Source organism: Paroedura picta, chromosome 6 (assembly GCF_049243985.1).
Source record: "Paroedura picta isolate Pp20150507F chromosome 6, Ppicta_v3.0, whole genome shotgun sequence".
Classification (NCBI taxonomy): Eukaryota; Metazoa; Chordata; class Lepidosauria; order Squamata; family Gekkonidae; genus Paroedura; species Paroedura picta.
The window spans coordinates 88691412-88718660 of record NC_135374.1 but is presented as its reverse complement, the minus strand read 5'-3'; the positions used below and the strand labels follow the sequence as shown (position 1 = coordinate 88718660).

At 42.7% G+C, this 27249-nt stretch overlaps 1 protein-coding gene across 1 annotated transcript; it reads right to left on the bottom strand.

The window, feature by feature from the left end:
- Positions 1 to 1734: 1734 nt before the first annotated feature.
- Positions 1735 to 26721, bottom strand: SLC9A4 (solute carrier family 9 member A4). Its single transcript, XM_077343570.1, has 12 exons — positions 26056 to 26721; positions 23855 to 24318; positions 21095 to 21354; positions 17313 to 17530; positions 15797 to 15999; positions 15570 to 15656; positions 13594 to 13664; positions 11072 to 11233; positions 8531 to 8627; positions 5935 to 6066; positions 3325 to 3412; positions 1735 to 2571 (listed from the first exon to the last, which is right to left on the bottom strand). Exons 1-12 carry the CDS (start codon positions 26303 to 26305, stop codon positions 2192 to 2194), a joined length of 2412 nt encoding a protein of 803 aa, XP_077199685.1. The 5' UTR covers positions 26306 to 26721; the 3' UTR covers positions 1735 to 2191.
- Positions 26722 to 27249: the final 528 nt, after the last annotated feature.

Genomic DNA, 27249 nt, shown 5'->3' with positions numbered 1-27249 from the left:
AAGAATGAGCAGGTGCATTATCATGATGGAGGGAAAAATTCTCAGTGCAACTTTCCTGGCCTTTTTCTCACCGATGCAGTTTTCAACTTTCTTTGGAATAAGCCTATGCATATATGAACTTAAACCCTAGTAGTAATACTTTTTTACTTACCCCAGTATGTACACAAGTGCCATCAAATTACAACTGATTTACAGTGACCCAGCAAGGGGCTTTAAAGGCAAGGGGGAAGCACAGGTTTTGTCATTGCCTTCCTTTCTGTGGTTGCCTCCCTTCCAAGGACTATCCCTGCTTACATTCTGAAATCTGATGAGACTGGGCTATACCAAACCATTCCACAGCCACCACTAAGGCAATGGGGCTATGAAAAAATTTACAGATCAGTACATGGAAGTCAATGGATAATATCCCATGAAGCCAGTCCACAGGAATACATTTCTATAGTTTAAATGAGAACAGCTTCCATTGTGTCTTCCCAAAATGTTCATCAGTATACAGTACAACAGACTGGTCCATGCTGAAACTATTCAGCCAGCTGTAGAGTAGTCTTGCAGTATGAAGATCTTGCAAAATAAATAGTTCCTCTAGGCAATGGCCTAAAGTCAAGAGAGTTACACCCAGGGCCTTTACGCACGGGGATCTTTGTTGCAAATTGGTCACTGAATGAAAAATCGCCATTTAAAATAGTGGAATTCGTCGTTATGCATACCTGCCTTTGTAGTGGAATCAGTTGCGTTTTTTAGCGTTTCCCACAGGCTTCCGGTCTCGGCAGAAATCGCTAGAAAGGAAGCGCTATTGCCAAGCTCGTCCCGCCCCTGGCCGTCAAGCAGCCAATGGGCAGCCGTTAGCATGCTCCCAAACAGCCCCTTTCCCTTTAAGAAAGCTTTTTTTTAAAAAAAAAACAGACCCATTGCAACGAATCTGGGTAGATTCGTTGCAATGGAGAGACCAATACAGCTGCCTGGTGTGTTTGAGCTGTTGTTTGATCGTATGATCGTTGCCACGCTGCCTCGAGTGAAAAAAAAAAATCCCCCCCCCCCCCTCACGGGCCCGATTTTCGGCTGAATTAATGTGTAAAAATTAATGGGAAAATACATCAGCAAACGGGCTTTTCTGTGGTTTGTGCTTAGTGACTAAAGGTGAAGGACTGAAGCCAGGGAAGCCTCTAAACAGAAAGAGGCTCGCTGGTGCGTTTATCCCCGCTCGCTCGGAGAAAAAAAAATGGCGATCGCTTCGCCGGAAGTTTGGAGGACAGGCTCAGGAGGAGGGACTTTGAAGAAACCGCAACAATGTTAACGCACAGGTCTTTTTCGCTAGTGTTGCAGATTGGTTGCAGGACTGTATCGCTTTCCGGAGGGTGAATCCACTTTTTGGGATTCCCCTGAAAGCGCTACAACGAAGCGCTTTTTGCAGATTGGTTTCAGGTGTGTGGCAGATTGTCTACGATGTCATGCGTTAAGCCAAATCAATAGCGTTTCCAATTGGCAACCATTGTGCGATTTTGAAGCCGTGCAAAAAGGCCCCCAGTGTCAGACTGGAATGTGCTTTGTTATTCTAACGCATACATCTAAAGTCTTGCCCTAGGTCTTTCAAAGAGTTCCTACAAATAAATTTTTCCTACTTAAGCAAAGCCTTATCCCAGATGGGACAGGCTGCCCTGATCTTGTCAAATCTCAGAAGCTAAGCAGTGCTGACCCTGGTTAATACTCAGATGGGAGACTACCAAGGAAGTCTGTGGTTGGTTTGCAGAAGGCAATGGTCAACCACCTCTGTTCCTCTCTTGCCTAAGGGGGTCGCCATAACTGTCCTGTAACTTGATGGCATTTTCCACTACCAGTTAAGTACAACGGTTTCTCTGGCTGACTTTTGTTGCTACAAATACAACACCTCCAGCCTGACTCTCTCTGTCTACTGTGCCATATACCAGGGAAAGGGGAAAGACTGGAAGTATCAATGAAAGACTGGAAATATCAATGTATTTCTGGATTCCATTAAATAGATGCGACTTCTACATCAATAGCCAAAGCATAAACATCTTACAATTTCCAGCCAATCAAGTTGAAAGCATTTTATTTTCTCCATATTTTCTCCCATTGGCTCAACTGGAATCAGAACGCTGTCAACAGTTTCTGATGGAATACAAGCCAGAGAATGAGAACTACAATCTGTTCTGTGTTGGGAGGGGGGAAACAATCACTTTTTTCTTCTAGGGAAGTGTCTTTTTGCTACATCAGAGTGTCTTTCATTCCTGGAGACTGCTGCCCATCGGACAGAAGATGTTGAAGGGAATGCTGGCCTGTCCATCCCGCCTTCAGACTCATTTTCCTGAACATCATTTTCAAGCACTGCGTTCAGTGGAGGCTTTGGGGGTAAGAGTGGTTTTTCTCCCATAAACATGCCAGTTGACTGGTTTGCTCTTCGTCCCTGATCTGTAAATCCAGCTGGTCTAGCTCTTGAGTGTAGTTGCTGCAGTGGAAGCATTTCCGGATGTTGCCACTTTTTTGGACACGACCCTGACCGAGGTCGTGCATTTAATGTAATGAACACAGATTCTGAGTCACTGCTGTCATCACCTGGATTTGGATACAAGCGATTAGTATAAGAGACTACCTAAAGGGTAAATGTCAGCACTTTTACCTCCTCATTCACAGATTCTTTTTTTAAGTATAAATAGGTCATTTATTCATCCACAACCATAACTTTATATGGGGAACAAATGGGCCCTCCCCAATGGCTTTTACAAAACTGATGTAAAGCAGATATAATCAGAATAAACCTTGGGAATCATCTAATGCATTACACCCAAATAAATCTGCCACTATGCTCACCAGGAGGCTGCATCTAATCCTAGCTCTGTGAAGATAGTATGTATGATACACATGTGACGAGCAGGAGCATGACAACGTGCTAAACAAAAACTGATAGCCAATAGCTTGTTGGCCACATCCTGATTCAAACCCCCCACCCTTCCCCCAATCCTGATTCAGAACCATTATCAGTACTGCAATCTGACAGGCCACGTTAACCAAGGCATGGATTAAGGCCTCTGCTTGTGGCTTGTCTTTCAGGATTTTGCTGGAAGGGCAAGAGTGTGGAGTGGGATGCTTTACCAGGGTGTGGGGGTCCAAGAGGGACAAGTCTGGCCCGCAGGCATATGACCACGGTCTATTTATGTCGCATACATTTTAAGAACAAAAGAGTGGCCACGACACTCCTGTCTCCAATGTGGCCAATCTGAGTCCCCAGTCTCATTGGATTGCATTATAGGGTAGTATGGCAGATTGTACTTGTCCAAATGATACTTGGGCCATATGCAAAAGTCTTACCTGTTAAGTCATAATTCCTGGCTTCCCCTCTAGCTGGCAGAGTATTGCCGTAACGGAGAGACAAATAGCGCATGTCTCGTAGAGCAGCCTGTGGACAAAGAAAAGCATCCAGGGTGTTAAGGGCAGGGGAAGTCTGAGGAATTCTGGGGCCAAAATCCAGGATGCAGCCTGGAATCCCACCCCCCCAGGCCCCCAGCTTTGGCCAAACAAGGTGGGCAGGAGTCACTGCGTCTGCTGCTGTTGATAAGAGCAAGCTGCTTGTGCCACAGATGAGGCAGGTTCCAGCCATGGGTTAAGACCAACCCCATTTAAGGGATCTCTTACAAGGCCTCAGGCAGCTCAGAATAAACACCCCAAGGTTCCATTTTGCAGCTGGCTGCAGCAATCCAGGCTGAAGTGACAGGCAGCCATTTCTGATGTACTTTAAAGCTGGTTAATACAGGAACAGAATAAAATTGGAGTCCAGGGGTACCTTTAAGACCAATAACATTTAATTCTGGGCATAATTTTCCACATGCATGCACACTTTGATCTTAGAGGTACCCTTGGATTCAAACTTTGTTCTGTTGCTTTACACCAAGGCAGCTGCTCACCTGAAAAAATGTTTCTTGTGCGAACAGATCTTAATACAAATTCACTATGGTTATGATATAATCAGTGAGGCTACAATAGGGAGGACTAGGTTACTATGGGACAGGTCTGGTAGATGGAAATTTTGGCTGCATCTTCATGGGGAAGAAGTTCACAAAGAATTAAAACGTATTCCTCCTTGCTGCAGACTTGCCTTCATAAAACATAGCTGTATTACTTGACCACTCAAGTTTGAAGTTTTAATATCAAAGTTACAAGATGTAGCTCAGAGCTTGAGAATTGTGCTATGTGTGACTTGCAGCCCATCCTGTGTGAACAACTGACATTTAAGGGAGAGGCTGGACACAATGATACATTTGCTTTAGGTATTATTGCAACTTTTTACAAGGGCCTTGTGTAATGGACTGTTACTCATGCTGGAAAACAAAGCAGCTACTCTCAGGCACAAAAACCAGGAGAAAATGAAAGGTGCCCTGGAAAAGATACATGTTGTCTCTCACGGTAGTGAAAAGCACCTGAACAATCACATTCAGAAGGTGGTATTTTCCCATTATGTCTTCCCACAGTAGAGATTGAAAGGTCAAAGGACAAAATATAGAACTAGCGTAACTCTCGAAAACATACAAAATAGTTGTGAACTGAGGATGTCCAGTGTTTCTTACTATGAATGCATTCTAATCAAAATTTGCCTACAGCTAGGGCACAAATCTGCAATTGATTGTAACATGTGGCTTATTAGTAGTATCATTAGGATACACTTTTTTCTAGTGAAATTTGGGCCTCCGGACTGTTTCAGAACTGGAAAGAGTTTCAGAATTAGAGACATTGAACCTAATATTGTCTGTGTAATTATATTTCACTGGATATAAATACTCAGCCTTTGAGGAGCACATATGCAGGGGCACATGTAGGATAATGCACTCCCAATGTGCTTTTGCAGCTGGATTTTCCTGTGCAGAACAGGAAAATATACTTCTACAGTGCATTGACAGTGCATTAACCACTGTGGTGTAATGATGATCACAGCACCTTGTGATTTTTGCCAAAATGTGCAGGGACTACTGTAGCTATGCTGATCTATAAAGCCCACAGTGTGCTATTACCATGAGTAAAGGACATCTTGTCCAACCACTGAGGATCTCTGTCTGAAGCAAGAATATGCAAATAAAGGAAACAAAAAAATGGACCTCACTAAATCCAATGCAGCCTATTGATTTTAGCATTGATCCATGCCTTGGGAAAAGAGCTTTCAAAGAAGAACACCTGCTGAGACTTTCTCACTGACCGCTTTTCGATAAATGTTGCAGCCTATATTTCTTCTACTTTTCCCTCCTTAGCTTTTTCTCACTTTCCTTATGTCTTTTCATCTTCTTGAGGGGAAAAAACCAGGTTCTAAATTTTAGTTTCCTAATCATTGATCCTACCACAGTCATGGCTTTCCCTATCTTTATACAGGGTAAGATTAAAAATATATTTCATGAAATTATTTGGCTGAGCAATTACAGAAGTTTCAGCAGAATAGTAACAGGCAATCCTGACGCTTTTCTCTGTCACTGGGAACATGGCTTGTTTGACTACATATATTAAGAAATATTGTTTTCTACCTGCTGGAGAAAAAGGGCTTTTAAGATGTGTGGTTAATGGGGGGGTGGACATCCCTCTTTTCCAACTATGTCCCACCATTCTGAGAATGTTTTGTGGGAGGGTTTTAAAGAGAGGGGAGTGGTTTCAACTGTGAGCATTCCTGGCTATGCAGCATATTAATCATTTATCTGTTAATCACAGACATGAAGGGGGAATAAATGAAGAGAACACTGGCAAATCTACCCCCTCATCAGCACAAAGAACCTTTATTCTGCTACAATGCAGACTTAGGGCTAGAGGAATGGGATTCACAAACAGGAAAAAGGTTCCATGGCCCAAACCCACACCGCTTATAAGTGGCCTTTGTATCTGTAGACAATCCAGCCATCACAATGGCTCCATTCCACAAATACTACAGCGTAGTATAATAGCTACCTGCCCTCCCCAGGGTAGGCTGTTTCCTTTCTTCATGGGCTGTCTCTGACTGTGCTGCCGTCGGATGAAGATTTCTTTTGCTTGTTCCTGATTTGTGTTATCGGCAAGACTGTGTCTATTGTATGACAGGGTCTGAAATGAAAAACAGTTGTTTTAAAAAAAATATTCATCCTAATAAAGGCAAAGTCAGCCAAAAATATGGATACTTAACCGTAAACAGGCAAGATGTTCTGCAAACCTGAAAAACAACCCAGGTTTGCAGAAAAGTCTGAAACAGAAGAAGAAGAAGAAGAAGAAGAAGAAGAAGAAGAAGAAGAAGAAGAAGAAGAAGAAGAAGAAGAAGAAGAAGAAGAAGAAGAAGAAGAAGAAGAAGAAGAAGAAGAAGAAGAAGAAGAAGAAGAAGAAGAAGAAGAAGAACTTCTTCTGAACTCTGATCCCTGCCCATAGAACAATAGCAGGAGGAGGAGGAGGAGGAGTTGGTTCTTATATGCCGCTTTTCTCTACCTGAAGGAGGCTCAAAGCGGCTTACATTTGCCTTCCCTTTCCTCTCCCCACAACAGACACCCTGTGAGGGAGGGGAGGCTGAGAGAGCCCTGAGATCACTGCTGGGTCAGAATAGCTTTATCAATTACACATGTGGGGGAGTGCAGAATCAAACCCGGCTCGCCAGGTTAGAAGTCCGCACTCCTAACCACTACACCAAACTGGCTCTCTGAGGACTTTTAAAAGAACCCACATATGAGGCAAAAGGGAAGTGCAGCTGCCTGAAACTCGGACAGGGCAACCACAAATGGCCATCACTACTGATTGGCTGCCCCAAACGGGGTAGGTGCAAATGGCCAGTCACCATCAAGTTAATCACACGAGTCCAAGATGGAGCAAGCATGAGCAGCTGTTGATGCAAGCAGGTGGCCTAAGCCCAGATGTGATGGGGAAAGCAGCAGGAGTTGCTTCTCCCAATCGTGAGTTAGCAGGGAGGAATGGGGACAGTTGCCCCCCCCTCAGCTTGGGATAGAGGTCAGTCAACCCAGTTGGCCATTAAGGCTGCCACTGCCTCTCTTAACCGTTCCTTATCCTTAAAAGCAGCAATGAGCAAGGCTAACCAAATGCTTTCTGGGTCTGAGTTTTCATAGTCATCAGATACAGGAAGTAGCTTGGGAACTTGTTAGGTGGGATAAACTGGCACTGTGCAGTCCAACCTAAGGACAAGAAATACAATAGTATGCTCTTGTCAGAAATATTTGTGCTTCAGTAATGTTAAAGCCTAGGGACAGCTTAGTGTAGCGCCGAATGGAGAGAGGCAGCTTGGTGTAGTGGTTAAGAGCGGTGGCTTCTCATCTGGCAAGCTGAATTTGATTCCCTGCTCCTTCACATGCAGTCAGCTGGGTGACCTTCGGCTCATCACAGCCCTGTTAATGCTGTTCTCACAGAGCAGTCCTGTCAAGGCTCTCTCAGTCCCACCTATAGCCCAGAGTGTCTGTTGTGGGGAGAGGAAAGGGAAGGCAATTGTAAGCTGCTTTGATACTCCTTCTTGTAAAGAAAAGCAGCATATAAAACCAACTTCTTTTTCTTCTACAGAAATTAATTCTAAGCCCCACTGGAACTAGGTCACCCACACCACACGCTGTTCAGTTTGCATGAACTGAATCTATAAGTATAACCACTACACAAGGAAATTGACTTTTCATAAAAAGACAGCTACAGTCCTTTTTCAGACTTGAGTAATTTTAAGAGCCCTCAGGGTAGCTCAAACACCACTGGGTTCATCCTTGTGTTTACATCAGCATTATACTTTCATTTCCCATAACAAACATCTACATACACTTTGTGTGTGTGTATTTAGATATCTGTGTACCTGTGCCTGAGAATTATAACTAGGCCAGTATTCCACGAGGCATGTATGTTGTCGGGACGTGGACAACAAACATCAATCATTTTCTATTCGCCACACTGTTATAAAAGATACTCCTATCTTTTTTAAAGGTTTTCCAGAATCAAATAATGGTAGGGAGGGGTTGAACGTTCTACCTTACACATGAAGTTTGTCCAAAGTTATCACAGATCTCGGTTTCTGTAAATGAGGTCTTGCAAGCTGAAATTCCCAGACAAACTTTTGGGACTGCATAAGAACCACAAGTCCCTTATCCTTAATAAATCTTTGTTGGTCTTAAAGGTGCCACTGGACTCTGATTTTGTTTTGTTGTGCTGCTTCAGACCAACACGGCTACCTACTTGAATCTCCCTTTATTTTATCCCTCGCCTTTTAAAAGCTAGGAGGATCTGCCACCTAGTGCAAATTCCTGCTATCTGCAGCTGTATATCACAGCCAACAGGGGGAAGGACTAGTGCTGGTGCACCTGGTTTTATGTGCTATGGGAAAGAAATGCAGCAAGTGCAAACGCAAACTATGGCAATGAAAAGCACACACTCACTAAGGATCTGGGCCCCTGATATCCCCTGATACTGTTCCACAGGTCAGTTGTGACCAGCAATAGTTTCGTTTCAGTATTCGCTGCCTGTTGTTGCTAAGGTCTCTGAAGGAATGCGGACCTGCTCTTTTGTTCTACAGCTACAGAACTTGTTATCAAGTACTCACCCTTTGCCTCACTTGATACAGATTGTGTGCCAGCATATTTTGCATGGACTCCACCTCTTCAGGTGAAAGCCTTTGTGTCCTTTGATTTCTATAAACCCTGCAAACAGAAAGGGAAGGCAAACATTACATTGATTCAATCAAATTACCGACTGTTCCTCCTACAAAGTAGTTCTGTGCACAGGATATTGTTATTATAATTTGGGTTTGCACAGGATGTCTATTAACCTGAGCCATTAGGACTTGCTCATAAATCAAAGGAGCAAACCTTTAGCTTCTCTGTTGTGGAGGGCGGGGGGGGGGATGTGTGAATTTATGAATAAACTCATACAATGACATTATCAAGGCTTAAGGAAAATATTAAAACCTGCCAAAACAAATGGGAAAGTAAAATAGGAAAATCTATATCAATATATCTAACAGTCAAAATCACTCCATCTTCGAATCTCAGCCACATACAGAATATACATGTATCCTGTAAACTTGGCAGGATGGCCAAGAGGAAAGAGGCAGATAGTTCTTTTGTAGAAACCTGAGAACTGTCCTGGGTTTGCAGAAAAATTTGAAGTCAAAAAATTAAATTGGGGGAAGAAACATAAATGTGTTTGCTCAGGGTGCTGGATAAGGCACATTGTCCTCAACCAAGCTTTTAGAAGGCAGTCCTGCACAATTTACTTGGGATTATGGCTGACCTTACGCACAGCCAATCATGGTTCTCTGACAAATATACTTGTACAATAATTGAGAGGAAGTCCCTTGAAGCCCTGTGGGATTTGTGTCTGAAAAAACATGTATAGAATCTTCACATCTATCTTCACAGAGAAAGGGGAAGAAGCAGGGTATAAATGTAAAAATAAATAAACTAATATTCCTTTTTTCTGTTTATCAGTTCATTTAAGGACAGGGAAAGGCATATGTTCCACATATGGAGTAAAACACGGGAATTACAGCCTGTAAAATATTTGGAATAGACATCTGAGCATTCACAAGTGTACTATATTTACCCAGCCATATCAAGTGTACCACCATATACCACCATATTCATGATCACATGAATCAGCCCTGCTGGAGAATTCACATGTTGTCTTTGACACAGGAACAATTCTCAACATTCTAGGGCTCACACTCATGCAGATAATGTATGATATGGGTGATCACGGGTACAGCCAATAGAAGTAATCGCTGTAATTTTTATAGCTACCAAATTTCTGGGAACTGTTGCCCAATATATCCACAACTGATAGTGCATAACCAAGCATAGTTAGAACTGCTCACTTGTGTATACCACTCCTTAATCATCTAGTTCTCTAGCCATTTTGGTTCATGCACATTTAGTTTCAGGTAAACAATGAATAATTCTGCAAACATTGCGAAGGCAATTTGCTATAATGGTAAAATACAAATATAAAAGCTGAAAACTCTTTTCATGGAGTTAGCTATTAACCGAGCAGACTGATAAACACTGAGCATATCTGCTTTAGTGAGGCGGGACACACTTTCTGTTTATTAAGTCCACACCTTTCCCATTTTTTATTTCACATTGTGCCACATAAGATACAAATCTATGTCCAAATGAAACACAGTCACCTTGTTAGCAACCCAATAAAATTATGTTTATTGAAAACTTTCCCTCAGTCCTTCCTCTATGAAGTTAAATACTAGTCTCACTGCATGTGTTTTTATCTGCATTGTTAAAATGACAGTTTCTGTGATAACATGCCATTCTCTAGCTTTTGCTAACAAGCTTGGGACCTGTGAAATACTTTGAGCTGGGAGGAAAAGTGATCTGAAAATTTCCACTCCCCCCCCACACACACACACACACTCTTCCAGGATGCTATAATCTCTCATAGATCTAAACAGGCTAATTCTCTCTCATATCATGATTCCCCCTCCCCCTATAGTCTGTGCCTCTTGAAGTATGCTCAGTTGTCATCAGCCTGCTTTTGTTGTTTTGTCAATTTACAATATCATATCATTCTGAATAGCTTTGGAGTTATTAACAAGAGACATCCAGTTTAATATATAAAATTCTCAACATGGCCAAATCTGTGGATGCTTAAATAAAAGAGATATGAACCATGAACAAGCAAGGCAGATGTTTCTGCAAACCCAAGAAAAGCCTCAGGTTTACAGAAAAATCTGAAATCTAAAAAGAAAAAACATATAGAGAAAGGCAGTTATACCTGACCTCATAGGGTTGATGTGGCAATAATACAGAAGAAAGTAAAAGGACACCATAAGTGACTTTGAACCCTCCTTTGCAAGAAAAATGCAGTTTAAAAATACCCGAATAAATAATAAAACCAAACACTGCAGATGAAAGTTTCACATCACTTCACATCCTATGATTTTCACATGCTTGTCTATAAGTAATTGTAATGGAACAGAGTTATGTAAGCAATGTACATGGAATCAGATTTTGAATAATCAAGTTATGTACATACATATGTGAACATGCTAAGCTTGGAGCCGGCAAGCCAATTAACGCTGTTCCTAGGTGCCTCCCATACCCCTCTTTGCCCACTGAAAGAAGATACTCACAGAGCAGGGGCACTGGAAGGAGTTGGCTTCATCACCCCACTCTCCACCATCTCAATGACCTGCTTTAGTTCCATTTTCTTATAGAGAGAAACAAGGCTAGATTTAGGTTGGTGCTCACGTATTAGGATCCTCTTTAGAAATCGGTTGTCAAACTTCTTAAATCTGGATAACAGCAAAGATGAAATTAACCTTTTATTTCATGTCTATTGCATTAACATTTCTCTTGCATTAATTGCTTTCAAACCAGCATCAAGTCAAAGATCAAATGGAAAACATCTCTAGGTTATTTAAGGACTGTGAGCCTGAGGAAAGGAATTGGGCTTATTGGGTCATAGAGAGTTTTAAATTGATGACAAAGGCAAACTGCCCTCATAGGAATAAGAGGATGAAGGAGGCCAAGTGCAATTATGGTTGGAAAGGAAAGGGTCAAATCCTGAGTCCTGGCAGTGCCATCCTAAGCAAAGTTATATCCTTTGAAAGTTAGGGCTGCCAAATCTTTTATTATGGTCAAAGACCTCCTGCCAGCATCTCCCTTTGGCCATAGCTGCTCTGAAAAGAAGCAGGAGAAAAAAATATAGTGCTGTTTTCAGTGCTGCTAAGTCACTTCTGGGGAAAACCTGGAAGTGATGTAGGCAGTGGTCTCCAGTCCCCGGTCCGGGGGCCAGTACCGGTCCGTAGATCAGTCGGTAGCGGGCCGAAGCTCCTCCTCATCCTCCTCCCCAGCTGCTGCCTCGGGGACTGCACTGCCACTCTGCCGAAGGCTCACCTTTGGTGCTCTCCAGTGGCTGCCATGGCTGGGGCTCCCCCTAGGTGTGGCACTGCACGGCTGCTGCTGGCATCACTCCCCAGCGGGCGACAGGAAGTCAGGGGCAGCAGCGGGAAAGCAAGTGGAGCAGGGGCTTAGGCGGTGGTGGCAACATCCCTTGGCAAAAACTACCCCCCAGGCCTCAGTAAAATTGCCAAGTGTTGACTGGTCCCTGGTGATAAAAAGGTTGGGGACCACTGATGTAGGGTACCTCTAGGAATCACTAAAAACTCTATGCTTTTATGATAGTTTCTGGGGCTTATTTTGGGGCTTTCCACTGAAGTGACGTAAAAGAAGAAGAGTTGTTTTTCACTACCTGGAGGAGTGTCAAAATGGCTATGTGGTAGGTGAGGCTGAGAAAGCTCTGAGAGAAACTACTCTGTGAGAACATCTTTAACAGGACCATGACTAGACCAAAGTCACCCAATTGGCTCAATGTGGAGGAGTGGGGAATCTAATCTGCATCCACAGATTAGAGGTTGCCACTGTTAACCTTTCATTACTAATAAAGGTAAAGGTAAAGGTATCCCCTGTGCAAGCACCGAGTCATGTCTGACCCTTGGGGTGACGCCCTCTAGCGTTTTCATGGCAGACTCAATACGGGGTGGTTTGCCAGTGCCTTCCCCAGTCATGACCGTTTACCCCCCAGCAGCAAGCTGGGTACTCATTTTACCGACCTCGGAAGGATGGAAGGCTGAGTCAACCTTGAGCCAGCTGCTGGGATTGAACTCCCAACCTCATGGGCAAAGCTTTCAGGCGGCTGCCTTACCACTCTGCGCCACAAGAGGCTCTTTTCATTACTAATGCTGGGGGCTATTTTTGCAGTATAGTCCTCCTAGCCTTTTTTTTGATTCTGAAATTTGGAGATCAGTAGAAACTTAATGGAGAATGATAATAAAATTGGCTGAGAAGCAATAACTTCTTCACCTCATCGTCTTCTTTTTTGTAAAAGCTAAAGCCATGAGTTCTAAAACCAGGAACAAAACACCTTCTTAATAAGGAAAAAAAGAGGCAAACAGTTCTGTAAACAGCAGGGAATTTCTTCTAGGGATGGGGAAATCCTACATGTATTCACTGCCTCTTTCTGCTTCAAAAGGCAACATAAACATTTCCTTGGAGCTGCAGGGGGAGGGGGGGACAAAACAATCTTTCCAGTCATTACATCTGACTACTAAGTCTCTGACTACCTCAAAGTAGCTGTTTTATCACAAAGAAACTTCAAGAACTGACTGGAGATATATCCCCACACACACACACATTCACTTATGGATTAGAAATCTCCTATGGATCACTGTTGTCGAATGTAATGCCCTGTATCCAACCATCCAGTCAAGAAAATGTAAATGCCTCAAGCTTTGTTAAGAGAGAGTGTAGATTGCAGTTGATTCCCTCATTATGCAGACAATGGAAGTGGCTTTCAAAATGGGGTAGATGTAGATCAACGTGTTTTAGGTTTGACTCATTTAACTACATGACTGAAGAATCTGACCAACCCAAAGCTGGGTCAATGTTCCTGTTCCTGTTTAAATATTGTTCTGGTTGATATGTTATATTTATTGCAATATTCTATGTAATAATTTCCCCATGATGTTATATGTAAACTGCCCAGAGCAGTATGGAAGGGTGGAATGAATGAATGAATGAATGAATGAATGAATGAATGAATGAATGAATGAATGAATGAATGAATGAATGAATGAAATTGGGATGTTCTTACTTGTCTCTCAGTTGGTAATGGCTCCAATGTCCACATATATCTTCAATTCCAGCAGTGAAATGATCCATCAACTACAAAGCCACCACATTAAAAAAACAGATCTGATTATAATGTCAAAGTGCTTCTGTTTATATCCTAGTAAAATAGTGTCATTTAAACTGTTCAAAGCCATAGCTTTGCTTGCAGTACAGAATTTTGCAAAAGGAATTAAATCTAAGGGATTTAAAATGTGGTTCTTGAAATAAAATATCTCTTCTTCTTCTGAAGAAGAAGAAGAGCTGGTTCTTCTCTCCCAGAATAAGTCTCAAAGTGGCTTACAATCGCCTTCCCTTTCCTCTCCCCACAGCAGACACCCTGTCAGGTGGGTGAAGCTGAGAGAGCCCCTGACAGGACTGCTCTGTGAGAACAGCTCTATCAGGGCTGTGGCAAGTCCAAGATCACTCAGCTGGCTGCATGTGGGGGAGTGGGCAAGCAAACCCGGCTCACCAGAGTAGAAGTCACTGGTCCTAACTACTACACCAAGCTGGTCCTCCAAAAGGAGGGATTCTCTGTGACTTAATCCATGTGCCCCTGCTTGCATTTACCAAAAGCAATGCCTAATTTTAATTTCTTTATATCATAACAATAATCTGCCTGCTGATAATAATAATCATGCTGCTGACCCTTACTAAATCAAAGATCACACTAGGTGCTGACAATATTAGTCACAAGTTGCAGAATGTAGAACAGCATCTGTAACAGAAGAGCCTAATGCCAGCTAGCCTTCACAGCCTCTTGGGCCTGTATTGAAAGATCTGTGTCTGCAGCAGTAGGTGAAAAGCATACCCATCTTGATTGGCATGCTGTAGAGCCAGTGTGGTGTAATGGTTAGGAGTGCGGACTTCTAATCTGGCAAGCCGGGTTCGATTCTGCACTCCCCCACATGCAGCCAGCTGGGTGACCTTGGGCTCGACACAGCACTGACAAAGCTGTTCTGACCGAGCAGTAATATCAGGGCTCTCTCAGCCTCACCCACCTCACGGGGTGTCTGTTGTGGGGAGAGGAAAGGGAAGGCAAATGTAAGCCGCTTTGAGCCTCCTTCAGGTAGAGAAAAGCAGCATATAAGAACCAACTGCTCCTCCTCCTCCTTCTTCTATAGTTCTATGGGCAGGGATCAGAGTTCAGTGGCAGAGGTCATATTTTGCCTCCAGAAGGACTCTCCAATTCAACACATTCCTTCTCCAGTTAGAAAGATCTCAGGGAACAGGATTGGGAAAGATTTGACAATATCCACTGCCACTCACTATAGAAATTACTGGGGTACATCAAGTGCTGTGTAAAATGAAGCCTTGCGTGCTTATCCTGCCTTCACCGCACCATTTAGTTGGCAAGAACTGGAACAAGGTTGCATGTGCCAGAAGCAATTTTATAATGCAGAAGTTAGATGTAACTATCATCCCAAGGATGTCATTCATCCCTTTATGCTGTCTCCTGTGCCAAGCGCAAAAGCAATATAATCAGGTCAGCAATAGACAAGGTAGGCATCCCTAACATGCTCAGCTCTGCAGGAAAATATTGCTTTGTAAATTATCAAAAAGGAAAAAACCAAAAAATTAATTAAGAACAGCGAGATGAGGAATAAATATGCTCTAGAACAGGGGTAGTCAAACTGCGGCCCTCCAGATGTCCATGGACTACAATTCCCATGAGCACCTGCCAGTGAACACTGGCAGGAGCTCATGGGAATTGTAGTCCATGGACAAGTGGAAGGTCGCAGTTTGACTACCTCTGCTCTAGAAGAATAGGAAACCCAATGAAAGCAAAATTGAAACTTAGTCATGTCCTTGGGTACTTAAAGCATCTTGGTAGGAGAGAACTAGAGGATTTCCAAGTTGTTTCATTCTCTTAATTCCCCCTCCCCCCCAAGATCTCTGGACTGTTGTTCTTTTATTACTCTAGTAGAATTAATATATATCTATATTTTAAAACAGACTTACTCGAACATGAATTTCTTCATTGATGGACTCTTTCTTATTGGTCTTCTTAACTCCAAGGTACTTTACAAGGGGCCTGATGGTAATTCCCTTCATGTGGAACAAAGGAATACTTTTGAGTCCAAACTACGTGATTCATTACAAAGTGGAACAGAAGGTGTTTAATTCATAACAAATCTCAACACACACGAAGTTAGACAAAGGGACCCACAATTAATAAATCTACTTGCCTGGATGAAGACCGTAAAATATATCACTACGATTGTAGAAGTAATAAACATTTTCTTTCTAGGGAAGAATACTGCAGGAAGCAAAAATGCAAGTGAGAAACTTCCAGCTCCTCGTACACCACTGTAGATTATGATAAGCTGTTCTTTAAGAGTGAATCGGTAAGTCCGGAACTTGTTGGTGATGCTAAACAGAAAAAGCACACCTAAGAGAGGAACAAAAATTTGGCATTACCCAAGAAAAAACAACAAAATAAAAACTATATCCCTAAAGATGGTTCCATATAATCAATGAATCATCAGTACTATACGTAGATTAGTTTTAGATTAGGTTCAAAATGTCTTCATGTTCTCCTCAATAGTTTGAACATCTATTTGAATCTACATGCACTGTCAATCCTGGAAATTTTAACTGAATAAGATTGCTAACAATCCTTCATTATAATAAATGTTCCTCAAAGTGAGCCTAGGAATATGTGGGAGGGGGGGAAATCTCTCCAATCATGTACACAGAGCCAGTAGTCTATGACCAGACAGATACAATCCTTGAATAGGGAGTTATATAAAATCCAAAATAGTGTTAATTGACAAGACCCGTATTTTTCATCATATATCTACAGATAAGACATTTCATCTGTGAATAGTCCATTGGGGGGAGCTATTCAAAAAATTAACAGAAATTAAGAGATATCTGATTCATGATGTTTGTTATTAAGATTTTATGAAACGCTGCCTTTTGTCTGAAATGTAGAAAAGCCACATCCCTATTTGGTCTATGACATATTGTCAACTTAATTCATTGTATTATAGCATTACTGTAAAGGTGTATCTACGTCTGAGTAGATATTTTCAAGTTTCAAAATAAAAATTAACGTCAAAATCAAATGTCATATTTTTAAATAACCTTTTTTCTATAATTATTCTGCTTAAACTACAGTGCCTTTCTAACTTGTTCCAAGCTAAAAAGGCATTTATATCTTTCTGCATTCTCTGTGATTTCCAGTCCTGTTTATAAGAGAACAGTACTTTGAGTACAGACTAACATGTCCTGGGAAACTCAGCCTCACTCTAGCCCTCCTGCTGCGCAGCTACAGGGGGAAAAATAGCTTTACAAAATTATGCATAACATATCCTGGCACAGCCATCATGCCTGATTCCACTACAAGCCCCCTGAAAGTGTATTTTGAGGGGGAGGGTAAGTGTACAGAGATTTTTCTGAGATTCCCAGTCTGTTTTCTTTCCAATGCCCACTTGGGAAACCATGAGAGTGAAAAACAGTTCATATAAGCCCTTTATACAGCATACAGCATCCCCTTTATACAGCCCTTTATACAGCATCCCCAGAGTTGCTCTTCTATGATCAATCCTTTCTCTTAACGAAGTACAGCACTGCGTGAGAGCCTGGCCAACAGGACACTCCTGTTGCTAAACTGGTTTTACCAGTCAGTGTTGTATTTTCTAGCCTCCCTAATGATGCTTTAAACAATGCAAAGAACTCCATCCCCCTGGTCTGACTTACTCACTGCCCTCCAAAGCATGCAGAAGAGCAACGTGAAGCATACAAAGGCCCAGTTCCACTCGTGGTTCCGTCCGACCGTGGACACACCCATAAACACAAATATTAGCGTCTCACTAATGCTGCTCAGCATCTTCATGAAGTACTTTATTGTGGTGTAGGAATTTTGGGAAACATTCTCCTCTACGTATTTCTTCATAGTCACTGCACATGCAGTTATCCTGTTGAAACACCAAGAAAAGGATGAAACCATGGAAAACAGCAAAACAAGAAACAGGAGGACGTTGATGGTTTTTCCACTGAAGGGCTGAGGCCCACCAGCAACTTTTTGTTCAGATTCTTTCTGTCAGTCCTCTGTCCTAAGCTGATTAAAGTGGTCATTTAAACAATATCCTGGTTTAGGTCTGGATCCAAATGACAGATTTCCCCAATTGACGTAACACGAAGCATAAAGTGAGGGAAGTTTGAAAGAGCAACCTACTAAACTGGAGGATTTCCTGCTGCTGTTGCTGATTTAGACAGTGCTGATACATGGGGTTGCCAACCTCCTGGAGATCTCCAAACTACAATTCCCCTGGAAAATTGGCTGCTCTGGCAGGTGGAAACTAGAGCATTATAACCCATTGAGGGTTCTCCCTTCCCCAAACCCTGCCCTCCTCAGGCTCCTTGCCCAAAATCTCTAGGGATTTCCCAACCCAGAGCTGGCAACCCTGTGTGACAAGCAGCTAGAAGATGGCCATTCATTCATTTCGTTTCAGCCAGCTTGCCACTTCCACAGCCATTAAATGCAGAAGTGCATTTACTACATATTAGCAAATAAATATTGGCAGGGGGTCCAGAGATGCTGTTCTGCTGGAATGATGTCACACAGCACTTACTTTGATGGGGTGTTTATAGAATTTTTCCCTTCCCCTTTGTTTGCAATGTTATTTATGAGGATCCTGTAAGGAGCTGAAAGGTGAAAAATCCAATTTAATGAGCTTCAGTTCATTCATGGTAATATGGATCCAACTCAGGGTTCCCAATCCTATTGTTGCCTGCTAACATGGATGCAAGCTAGGGATGCCAGTTGCCAGGTGGGACCTGGAGAGTCCCTGAAATTATAGCTCAACTTCAGGAGAGATCAACATTTCCCCTGGAGAGCAATGAGTTCTTCAAGTGCCAATCAGTTGCTAATCCGGGTTTCAAGATATCCACCTGGCCTCCCCAGTCTGGTGGAATGAGTTGCCTTCCGAGGTCAGGACCCTGACAGAGCTATTACAGTTCCGCAGGGCCTGTTAAATGGCACTCTTTTTCAGGCCTATGGTTGAGGCCAAGGTGGTTTGACACCATACAAGCTTCCCTCCTCTTCACTGAGGTCCTTTCCTGTCCCGAATCCCAACTACTTATGGCTCTGCCCCCAAAGTCTCCAGGTATTTCCCAACCCAGATGGCAAGTGGCATCCCTGATGCAAGTGATGGATGCAAGGGGAAGACTCATTGGACAGGAGGGGGACACCTTATTCTTCATGTGTCCACAGAATCTCCTATGATGAAGCCTACAGGGATTTCATTTACCCTGCTCCACACAGACCACCTCTGAGATGGGAAGAATCCCAGCTGCAGAAAAAAATGAGCAGGGTATTTGGAGTGGCAAAATGGCAGGTGTGGGAGGGGATAAGTACATACTAATTTCCCCCTGCTAATGGTTCTTCTACTGCCTTGGCATTCACCAGCAGATGTGTATTGGAGAGGGGATGGATATTTGCCAAGATAGTGAGTACTTCCACTTTTAGGGTCCCCCTGCAAGCAGTTAAAAAAGACAACATTCAGCATGGTGTAGTTAAAGAGTGGCAGACTCTAACCTGGAGAACCAGGTTTGATTCCCAACTCCTCCACATGCAGCCAGCTGTGACCTTGGGCTAGGTGCAGCTCTCTTAGAAGAGTTCTCCTAGAGCAGTTATCTCAGAGATTTCTCAGCCACTCACAGAGTGTCTGTTGTGGGGAGAAGGGAAAGATATTGTAAGCTGTTTTGGGATTCCTTTGGGTAGTGAAAAGTGAGGTATAAAATAACAGCTCTTCTTCTAAATCATCCGGTCAGGATTTGTGTATGTGGCAGAGGGCTGAGACAATTGCTTTGCCCCTGAATCCTGGGCTAACAGTAAAAGCTGAAAATATGAATTTAATTATTAAGTCTATTAGTCCTAATGCCTTAACTGCTTATTAAATATATAAACCTCTGCTATGTGCCATATCCATTAGTATACACCAGATTGAACTAAAAGAACTCAATCTGCTTAAATAACTGATTGCATAGTCTCTCAATGGCTATAGCTACTATCAAGCCATGCCTTAATCACATGACAATCCGACACAATTGGGAAACAATACAGCCTGTTCCAAGGTACCTGAGGGACCACTTGGCTGACTATGTTCCCCAAAGGACACTAAGAATACCCAGCATGAACAAATTAGTGATCCCTGGCCCAAAAGAAGTATGTCTGGCCTCAACCAAGGCCTGGGTCTTCTTGGTCCTGGTCCCAATCTGGTGGAATGAGCTTCCAGAAGAGCTAGGGGTCCTGATGGAACTGGGCCAATTGCATAGGGCATATAAGATGGAGCTTTTCCACCAAGCATTTGGTTGGAGTCAATGAACACCAAGACAGCTTCAGTTAAAAACCATCTATATGGATACCCCCACTGAAAACTGAGATGCTCTTATATATTTTGCCTGTACAGCTGGCATTATTGTTTTAAGGTTATATTTTAAGAGTATTATCATAGAATCTTAGAGTTGGAAGGGGCGATACAGGCCATCTAGTCCAACCCCCTGCTCAACGCAGGATCAGCCCAAAGCATACTAAAGCATCCAAGAGAAGTGTGTATCCAACCTTTGCTTGAAGACTGCCAGTGAGGGGGAGCTCACCACCTCCTTAGGCAGCCTATTCCACTGCTGAACTACTCTGCCTGTGAAATTTTTTTCCTGATATCTAGCCTATATCGTTGTACTTGTAGTTTAAACCCATTACTGCACGTCCTTTCCTCTGCAGCCAATGGGAACAGCATCCTGCCCTCCTCCAAGTGACAACCTTTCAAATACTTAAAGAGGGCTATCATGTCCCCTCTCAACCTTCGTTTCTCCAGGCTGAACATTCCCAAGTCCCTCAACCTATCTTCATAGGGCTTGGTCCCTAGGCCCCAGATCATCCTTGTCGCTCTCCTCTGTACCCTTTCAATTTTATCTACGTCCTTCTTGAAGTGTATAGAATCATAGAATCATAGAGTTGGAAGGGGCCATACAGGCCATCTAGTCCAACCCCCTGCTCAATGCAGGATTAGCCCTAAGCATCCTAAAGCATCCAAGAAAAGTGTGTATCCAACCTTTGCTTGAAGACTTCCAGTGGGGGGGAGCTCACCACCTCCTTAGGCAGCCTATTCCACTGCTGAACTACTCTGACTGTGAAAAACTTTTTCCTGATATCTAGCCTATATCGTTGTACTTGAAGTTTAAACCCATTACTGCGTGTCCTTTCCTCTGCAGCCAGCAGAAACAGCATCCTGCCCTCCTCCAAGTGACAACCTTTCAAATACTTAAAGAGGGCTATCATGTCCCCTCTCGACCTCCTTTTCTCCAGGTGAATCAGAACACTGTATAGAACACTGTATATCATTTTATGTATTGTATATGTTTTTATCTAATAATGTTGGAAGCCAACCAAGCTGGCATGCCAGGAGAGGCGGAGTACAAATTGAAGAATAAATAAAATATGTGGCTCCTGAGTAAATGGAGCTTGCTTTTATACTCACGCCAAGATACCCGAAACGTATATAGTCTCTGCAGCTAAATATGACAGATAGCTGAACATGAAGACAAGGAGGGGCTCAATTGCAGAAATGTTCCGTGTGAATCGGGTTGTGAATGCCGCTGCAAGCCCGAAGGCGATGCCGAACAGCAGCCCGCCAAGACCCACCACAAAGAAGCGAGCAAATCCAGCCAAGATGTCCACTGGCATAATGTCTTCATATTGGTGCATCTGCGTAAAGCTAATGAAGATGTTGTATAAGACCTGCATGGGGAAGTAATGAAATGACTGCTGTAACTTGGATATCCAAAGATTAACATGGTGGGCATCACCTCTAGGGGAGTCTGAGCAGACCATCCATACAGCTATCATTCTGCCTGAAATATCAGTGTTCTCAGCTACATCAATCACCATCACAAATAGAATAAGGAATATTATGAACTGTCTGTCCCTGGAAAATCCCCACTTCCTACCTGCGCATTCATGCTTCTATCATTCAGATTAAATCGGTATAAAAATGAATAAAAGTAATTTTAAAACAAAGTACAGTTTAATGACGCTAGACAAATGCAGCATGAGAAAAAGATGATAAAGTCTTTGTGGTGACTCTATATGCAAGCACAATTATCCGCTATAGCAGGTTTGTACTGCTAATTCATATTTATTGCATTCCTTGGTAAGTGTTAATCCTATCACTGTCATTCATGCGGTTACCAATGGATTTCTAACATAATTTCTAACATAAATAATTCTGGTATTGTTCCTTCAAACCTGATCTCATGTACTGACAGTCATGCTAATTCAACTTCTGTCTTGAATTTTGAAGATCTAGATCTCCAGATCCATAAACCAAACATAATATTAGCCGGGGGGGGGTGTATAGAAAACAACTTCACATCATTCCGTTTCCTTAGTTAATTTTTAAAAGTGTTGTTATTGTCAGTTCTCTGTGCAAAGCCTTGTAATATTAATGTGGACATTGACTCCCAAATAGTATATGGACATTATTTACTTCCTGGCATGTATGTAAGCATGTATTTTCAATGGACTGATTTTCAGCATGGCATTATTCTTGGCCCATTCCCCAGGTGTGGATATTTTATGGATTAAAAACTGGTTACATGACAGGAATCAGGGCAGAAATCAATAGACAGTTCTCAAAATGGAGGAAAGTAAGTAGAGTACTACAAGGATCAGGACCAGGGACAGTACTATTTGATTATTCATCCATTATTTGGAATTAGGGGTGGATAATGTAATGGCCAAGTTTGCAGATGACAAAAAATTATCCAGGATGATGAAAACCAAGACTGATTGTGAAGAGCTCCAAGACAACCTCCACAGGGTGAGTGGGTGACAATGTGGCAAACTAAGTTCAATGTTAGATACAAATGGGTAGCCGCGTTGGTCTGAAGTAGCACAATAAAAATTGAGTCCAATAGCAGCATTAAGACCAACAAAGATTTATTCAAGGTGTGAACAAAGCTACAAATATGGTTCAGTTCTGTGAGGACCTGGAGGCATTCTTCCAATGTTTACACCTAAAGGAATTCTTTCAACATACATGTGAACAGAACAAGCAAGAATAGACAACATCTACATACCATTCCATCACAGAAACTACTGGAGAACAAGTATCATCCCTCCAATCCAACGAAGAACAGGATGCTGACCACCACATGCCAACAAAACAACACTACATGAAAAGAGACTCCACATGCACCTACCCAGATTGTCACAATGCCACACTGGACTTCTACATAGAATGCTTCCACCACAGGGTCCAAACCAATGTGATCAACAAAACCCATCATACAGAGCAGAATATCAGCTATGCTGAAAGGAAGGTCATACACATATCATTATTAAAGGAGCAAACAAAGGAGGAGCTGTTGTTACGAATAGATCAGACTACATCCAGGAGGCTCAAAGACAGCTCTCAAATACCACCTTTTACAAATAACTGGACTCAGACCCCATACAGGAATACAAAAAAGAACTACACAAAATTATCAAGGAATTACCCCCACACATTCAGGAAGAAATCCTTTCAGACACACCAAAAGAATCGCGACCAGGTACCTTTTATCTTTACCCAAAATCCACAAACCTGGCAACCCAGGGAGCCCAATTGTCTTAAGCATAAACACTATCACAACATGGGTATCTGACTATATGGACTCTGTTCTAAGACCCTATGCCATCAATGCTCCTAGTTATGTTAATGAAACCATAGACATTCCAAGGCAAATACTATCTTTCAACAACCTTTCAGAGAATGCTATTTTAGCCACCAAGGATGTGTAATCCCTGTATACCAACATCCCACACAAAGATGGATTACAAGCCATTAGGAATACAATTTCTAACAACACCACAGCTGACTCAGCCACCAAAGTGTGGCATGGACTTAGCATTGAAGTTCATAGGCTTAGAAGGGTCTAACTTTTCTTAGCCCTTCCCTTCCCTTCCTTTCCCTTCCCTTCCCTTGTAATTCTACTTAGGATGTGTAATGCAAATCACAAGAACATTTTGGAAAATATATCTTTGCTTAAGGACACACAATTTATGTACAAAGATGGTTTGGACGATTCAGAGCTGTTCAGTCAACAAAGCGCTTATCTTGCTTCGTCTCTGGACCCAGCTCCTCCTACATACTTCTAAAGAAAAGCAACGGCTGGCTAAAACTGAAAGCACTGTGTCTCTTGCCGACTCCTAGTGCTACTAAATGTTTGTGAATGCAGAAGGACACAATGGTACTTACCACAGTTATTCCATCATTTAACAAAGATTCCCCAAATATCATCATGTAAAGCTGTTCATTGACAGACATCTCCTCAAAAACAGCCAAGACCGATGCTGGTTCCACAGCTGAGATCATACTGCCAAATAGGAGGCTGTCAAGCAAATTAACATCTTGGAGGCCAAAAGCTGCAATCCGGCAAATCCCAAACACTGAGAATCCAATCCCAAAGGCATTTATGAGGGAACCCAGAGCAGACCACCAAAGAATGGATCCAAAGTTTTCAAAAAAAGGACGGGTAGGCATAAAATATCCTCCCTCCAGGATGATGGGTGGAAGGAGATACAGGAAGTAAATGTTTGAATTCATGACTGGTGGGGACTTGTGATGAGTGCCAAAAATAATCCCACCGACCAAGACACCTATCACAATAAGGATGCAGCTCTCCGGCATGAGGTGGGGCAGCCGATGGTACAGATGGAAACCTTAAATAAAAACCAGGGAAAGAAACAATATCACTTGAGAAATATTCCTTCAGCAGTGAGTGTCCTTGATTTTATTTTTATTTATTTATTTCTTAGATTTATTCTTCGCCTCTCCCCCTAGGCCCAAGGTGAGTTAAAAACATATAGAAACCCCATTAAAACCATACAATAAAACATGCACATCATATGCAATTCCCCACATCTTGGACATTAGCAAGAAATGCATGGCATAATGCTTACAGTGTGAGAATAGGCCTTTTCAGTCCTGGCCCCGACCTGGTAGAATGACCTCCTTTAAGCTTTAAGGCCATCCGTGGCCTGGGTCCAACTTAACTGAGGGACTGTTTGTATCCTTATGCCCCCCACAGGGATCTTTGCTCTGCAAGTATGAACTTGCTGGTTGTCCCTGGCCCCTGGGAGGCATGCCTGGCCTTGGCCAGGGCCAGGGCCTTTTCAGTCCTGGCCCCGACCTGGTGGAACGAGCTCCTGGAAAAGCTGAGGGCCCTGGCAGAGCTGTCAGCATTACACAGGGTCTGCAAAATTGAGCTCTTCCACCAGGCGTTTGGTTGAGGCCAGGCTAGAAAGACTGGGTCCCTCCATCCATAGGAATAGTGAATGCAGTGATATGTCAGAGACTAGCAGTGAAATCGCAGCTGGGCACATTCTCTTGCACTGCCTTTTGAGCCAACAGATAATGAGCTGTGATAGTGCCATTACTTTGTCAGGGATTCAGCTTACAAAGAAGTATGTACAAACCTTGAGGGGCATTTGCCTGCCACACTCTCTTTTCTGGAACAGGGACCACTCTCACATTGGGGAATGATGCTTGGAAGAGACAAGGAGAAACATGTGGTTCCAGAGCCTCAGATAATAGAGCTCCAGAACCTTCTCAAACAGAAGAACAAAATAACTTACCCTAAAGGCTGAGGGGTCATAAGACTCAGGGAGTCTTGAGCCCCACCACCTCTCAAATGAAGCAAAGACTTTTGGGGAGGACCTTAGTCAATTTGTGCCACAAACAATTCCTTCTGTGAAAGCTGAGACTACTGCAACTTTCTAGAAGAAAACAATCTAGATACAGAATTAAAAACTACAAGGGATTCTTCCCATAATCGTAAGCAAATCAGTTTCCCCTGGATAGTTGACAGCATGCCATATTGCAAATATATGGTTTCTTCTATGCCAGCAGTTCTCAACCTGGGGGTCACAATCCCCTTGGGGGTTGATCAACCCTTTTCCCAGGGGTCACCAAGGCCACCGCCGCCGCCATGCTGCCGCCACACCACAACAGTGGTGCCCTCAGCAACCCAAAGGGGATCACAGATTTGGAAGGTTGAGAACTGCAGTTCTAAGCCTTCTATACTTGTTTGTAACTACCGCACAGGACAACAGAAGATGGGGGGCAATAATTGGTACTAAAAGATCAAATGACTATTTTAAATTTTTATTTTTTAGCCTGGTAAATAGCTAATTTCTTCCAGGCCCCAGATTTGACCACAGACAGCTACCAAGTGGTACATAACTAGTAGTATATCAAAGTACAGATATTGATACTGCTATTCAGAATGATAGTAAACACATTTTGTTGCCTTGGCTCCAGAATTTAAGAAAAATATTCCATGTTTTAAAATGTTTTACATAGTTGCTATTTTGGTTTGACAAAAATTGTACTCTTTGCATTTTAATTAACCGCCCCTGCATTGAAATTTTAAAAAGAACATTGGATATTTTACTCACCTATTTTGGCAAGGGAAGCCAGCAGTATCCAAAGGGTGACTTGGTAAGGGATTTGCACATATTCATAATCAACTGTGAATATATGAAGTTTCTCATCTCGTCCTGATTCATCCAACGGGCCAGGCTCATAAGAAGCGGTAGAATTACTACGTGGCAGATCTGAAGAGGCTACAGCAAAAGAACCCTCCTCGGTTGAGGGAAACAGCAGCCAGCTCAGAACATTCAGGCACACAAGTATTGGAATGTCCATGCTGAAAAAGAATAATTGCTACAGCTTCTGTGTGAAGTAAATGCTGTAAGCATGCACCTACAGCATGATTTTCCTTCTATTAAATGCCTGTTTTAGTCCTGGGTTCTTATTGATCTTGCAGGAAGCTGATGGGGCGTCCGCTTTAGCAGCTCCATTCTCAGTTTCTTTCATTTCATACTGAGATTAAAATGGAATTTAATCTGAAAAATAAGCCAGGTACTTGGCAAACTTCTACAGCCTAAACATGGCTTCCAAGTTCCAACCAGTCTCTGGCACCTTTTGGAAAGAAAGAAATATAGCTTCATGCAGTCTTCTTTTAGACTGTCCTCATGAAAAAGACTCCCCCAACTGCAAGGCTATCAAGAGACTTGCCACACACATCTGTCACCTGTAAGTCTTTACTCCTGATTTACCTGAGTTCAGTAGCTCACCAGGGCACATGGAAATGTAAAATATGGCAGAGACATCTAGTGGCCTCCTGTGAGTGTTACAGCAGAGTTTTAATTTGCTACATTAGGAGATAAACAGGTGCCTTCTGACAACTAACAAAATCATATTCCAGATTGAGGTTTCATGGATTGGAGCCCCCTTCTTCAGGTGCTATGAATGGAACTTGACTATGCTTTGATTTCATGGAAGAGATGAGAGGGGAAGATATGAACGAAGCATAACCATGTAAAAATAAAAGTAAACCAAGAATAACAAATTGAAAATGGCAACCTAGGCCCTCCTTCGTGGTTCCCATCCTCAACGGAGTCCTGGTCAGCCAACCCATCTGCGGTCAGTGGCTGATGCCCATAAATATCTGTTTCCTGAAAGGGGGAAGGATGAGGGGGGAGAGACCCAGGATCTTCTGATCCTAGCCTTGACCAAATGTCTGATGGAAGAGCTCCATCTTACAGGCCCTGCTGGAGCTGTGATGGCTCTGACAGGGCCCTCAGCTC

What these genes read in the sequence shown, in the direction of transcription:
- SLC9A4 (XM_077343570.1), bottom strand. Translation starts at nt 26,305, where the DNA reads ATGGACATTCCAATACTTGTGTGCCTGAATGTTCTGAGCTGGCTGCTG. An exon ending in ATTTTACGGTCTTCATCCAG is followed by an intron (nt 15,657 to 15,796) that starts GCAAGTAGATTT and finishes TTCCACATGAAG; the next exon opens with GGAATTACCATCAGGCCCCT. An exon ending in TGTATCAAGTGAGGCAAAGG is followed by an intron (nt 6,067 to 8,530) that starts GTGAGTACTTGA and finishes TTTTCATTTCAG; the next exon opens with ACCCTGTCATACAATAGACA.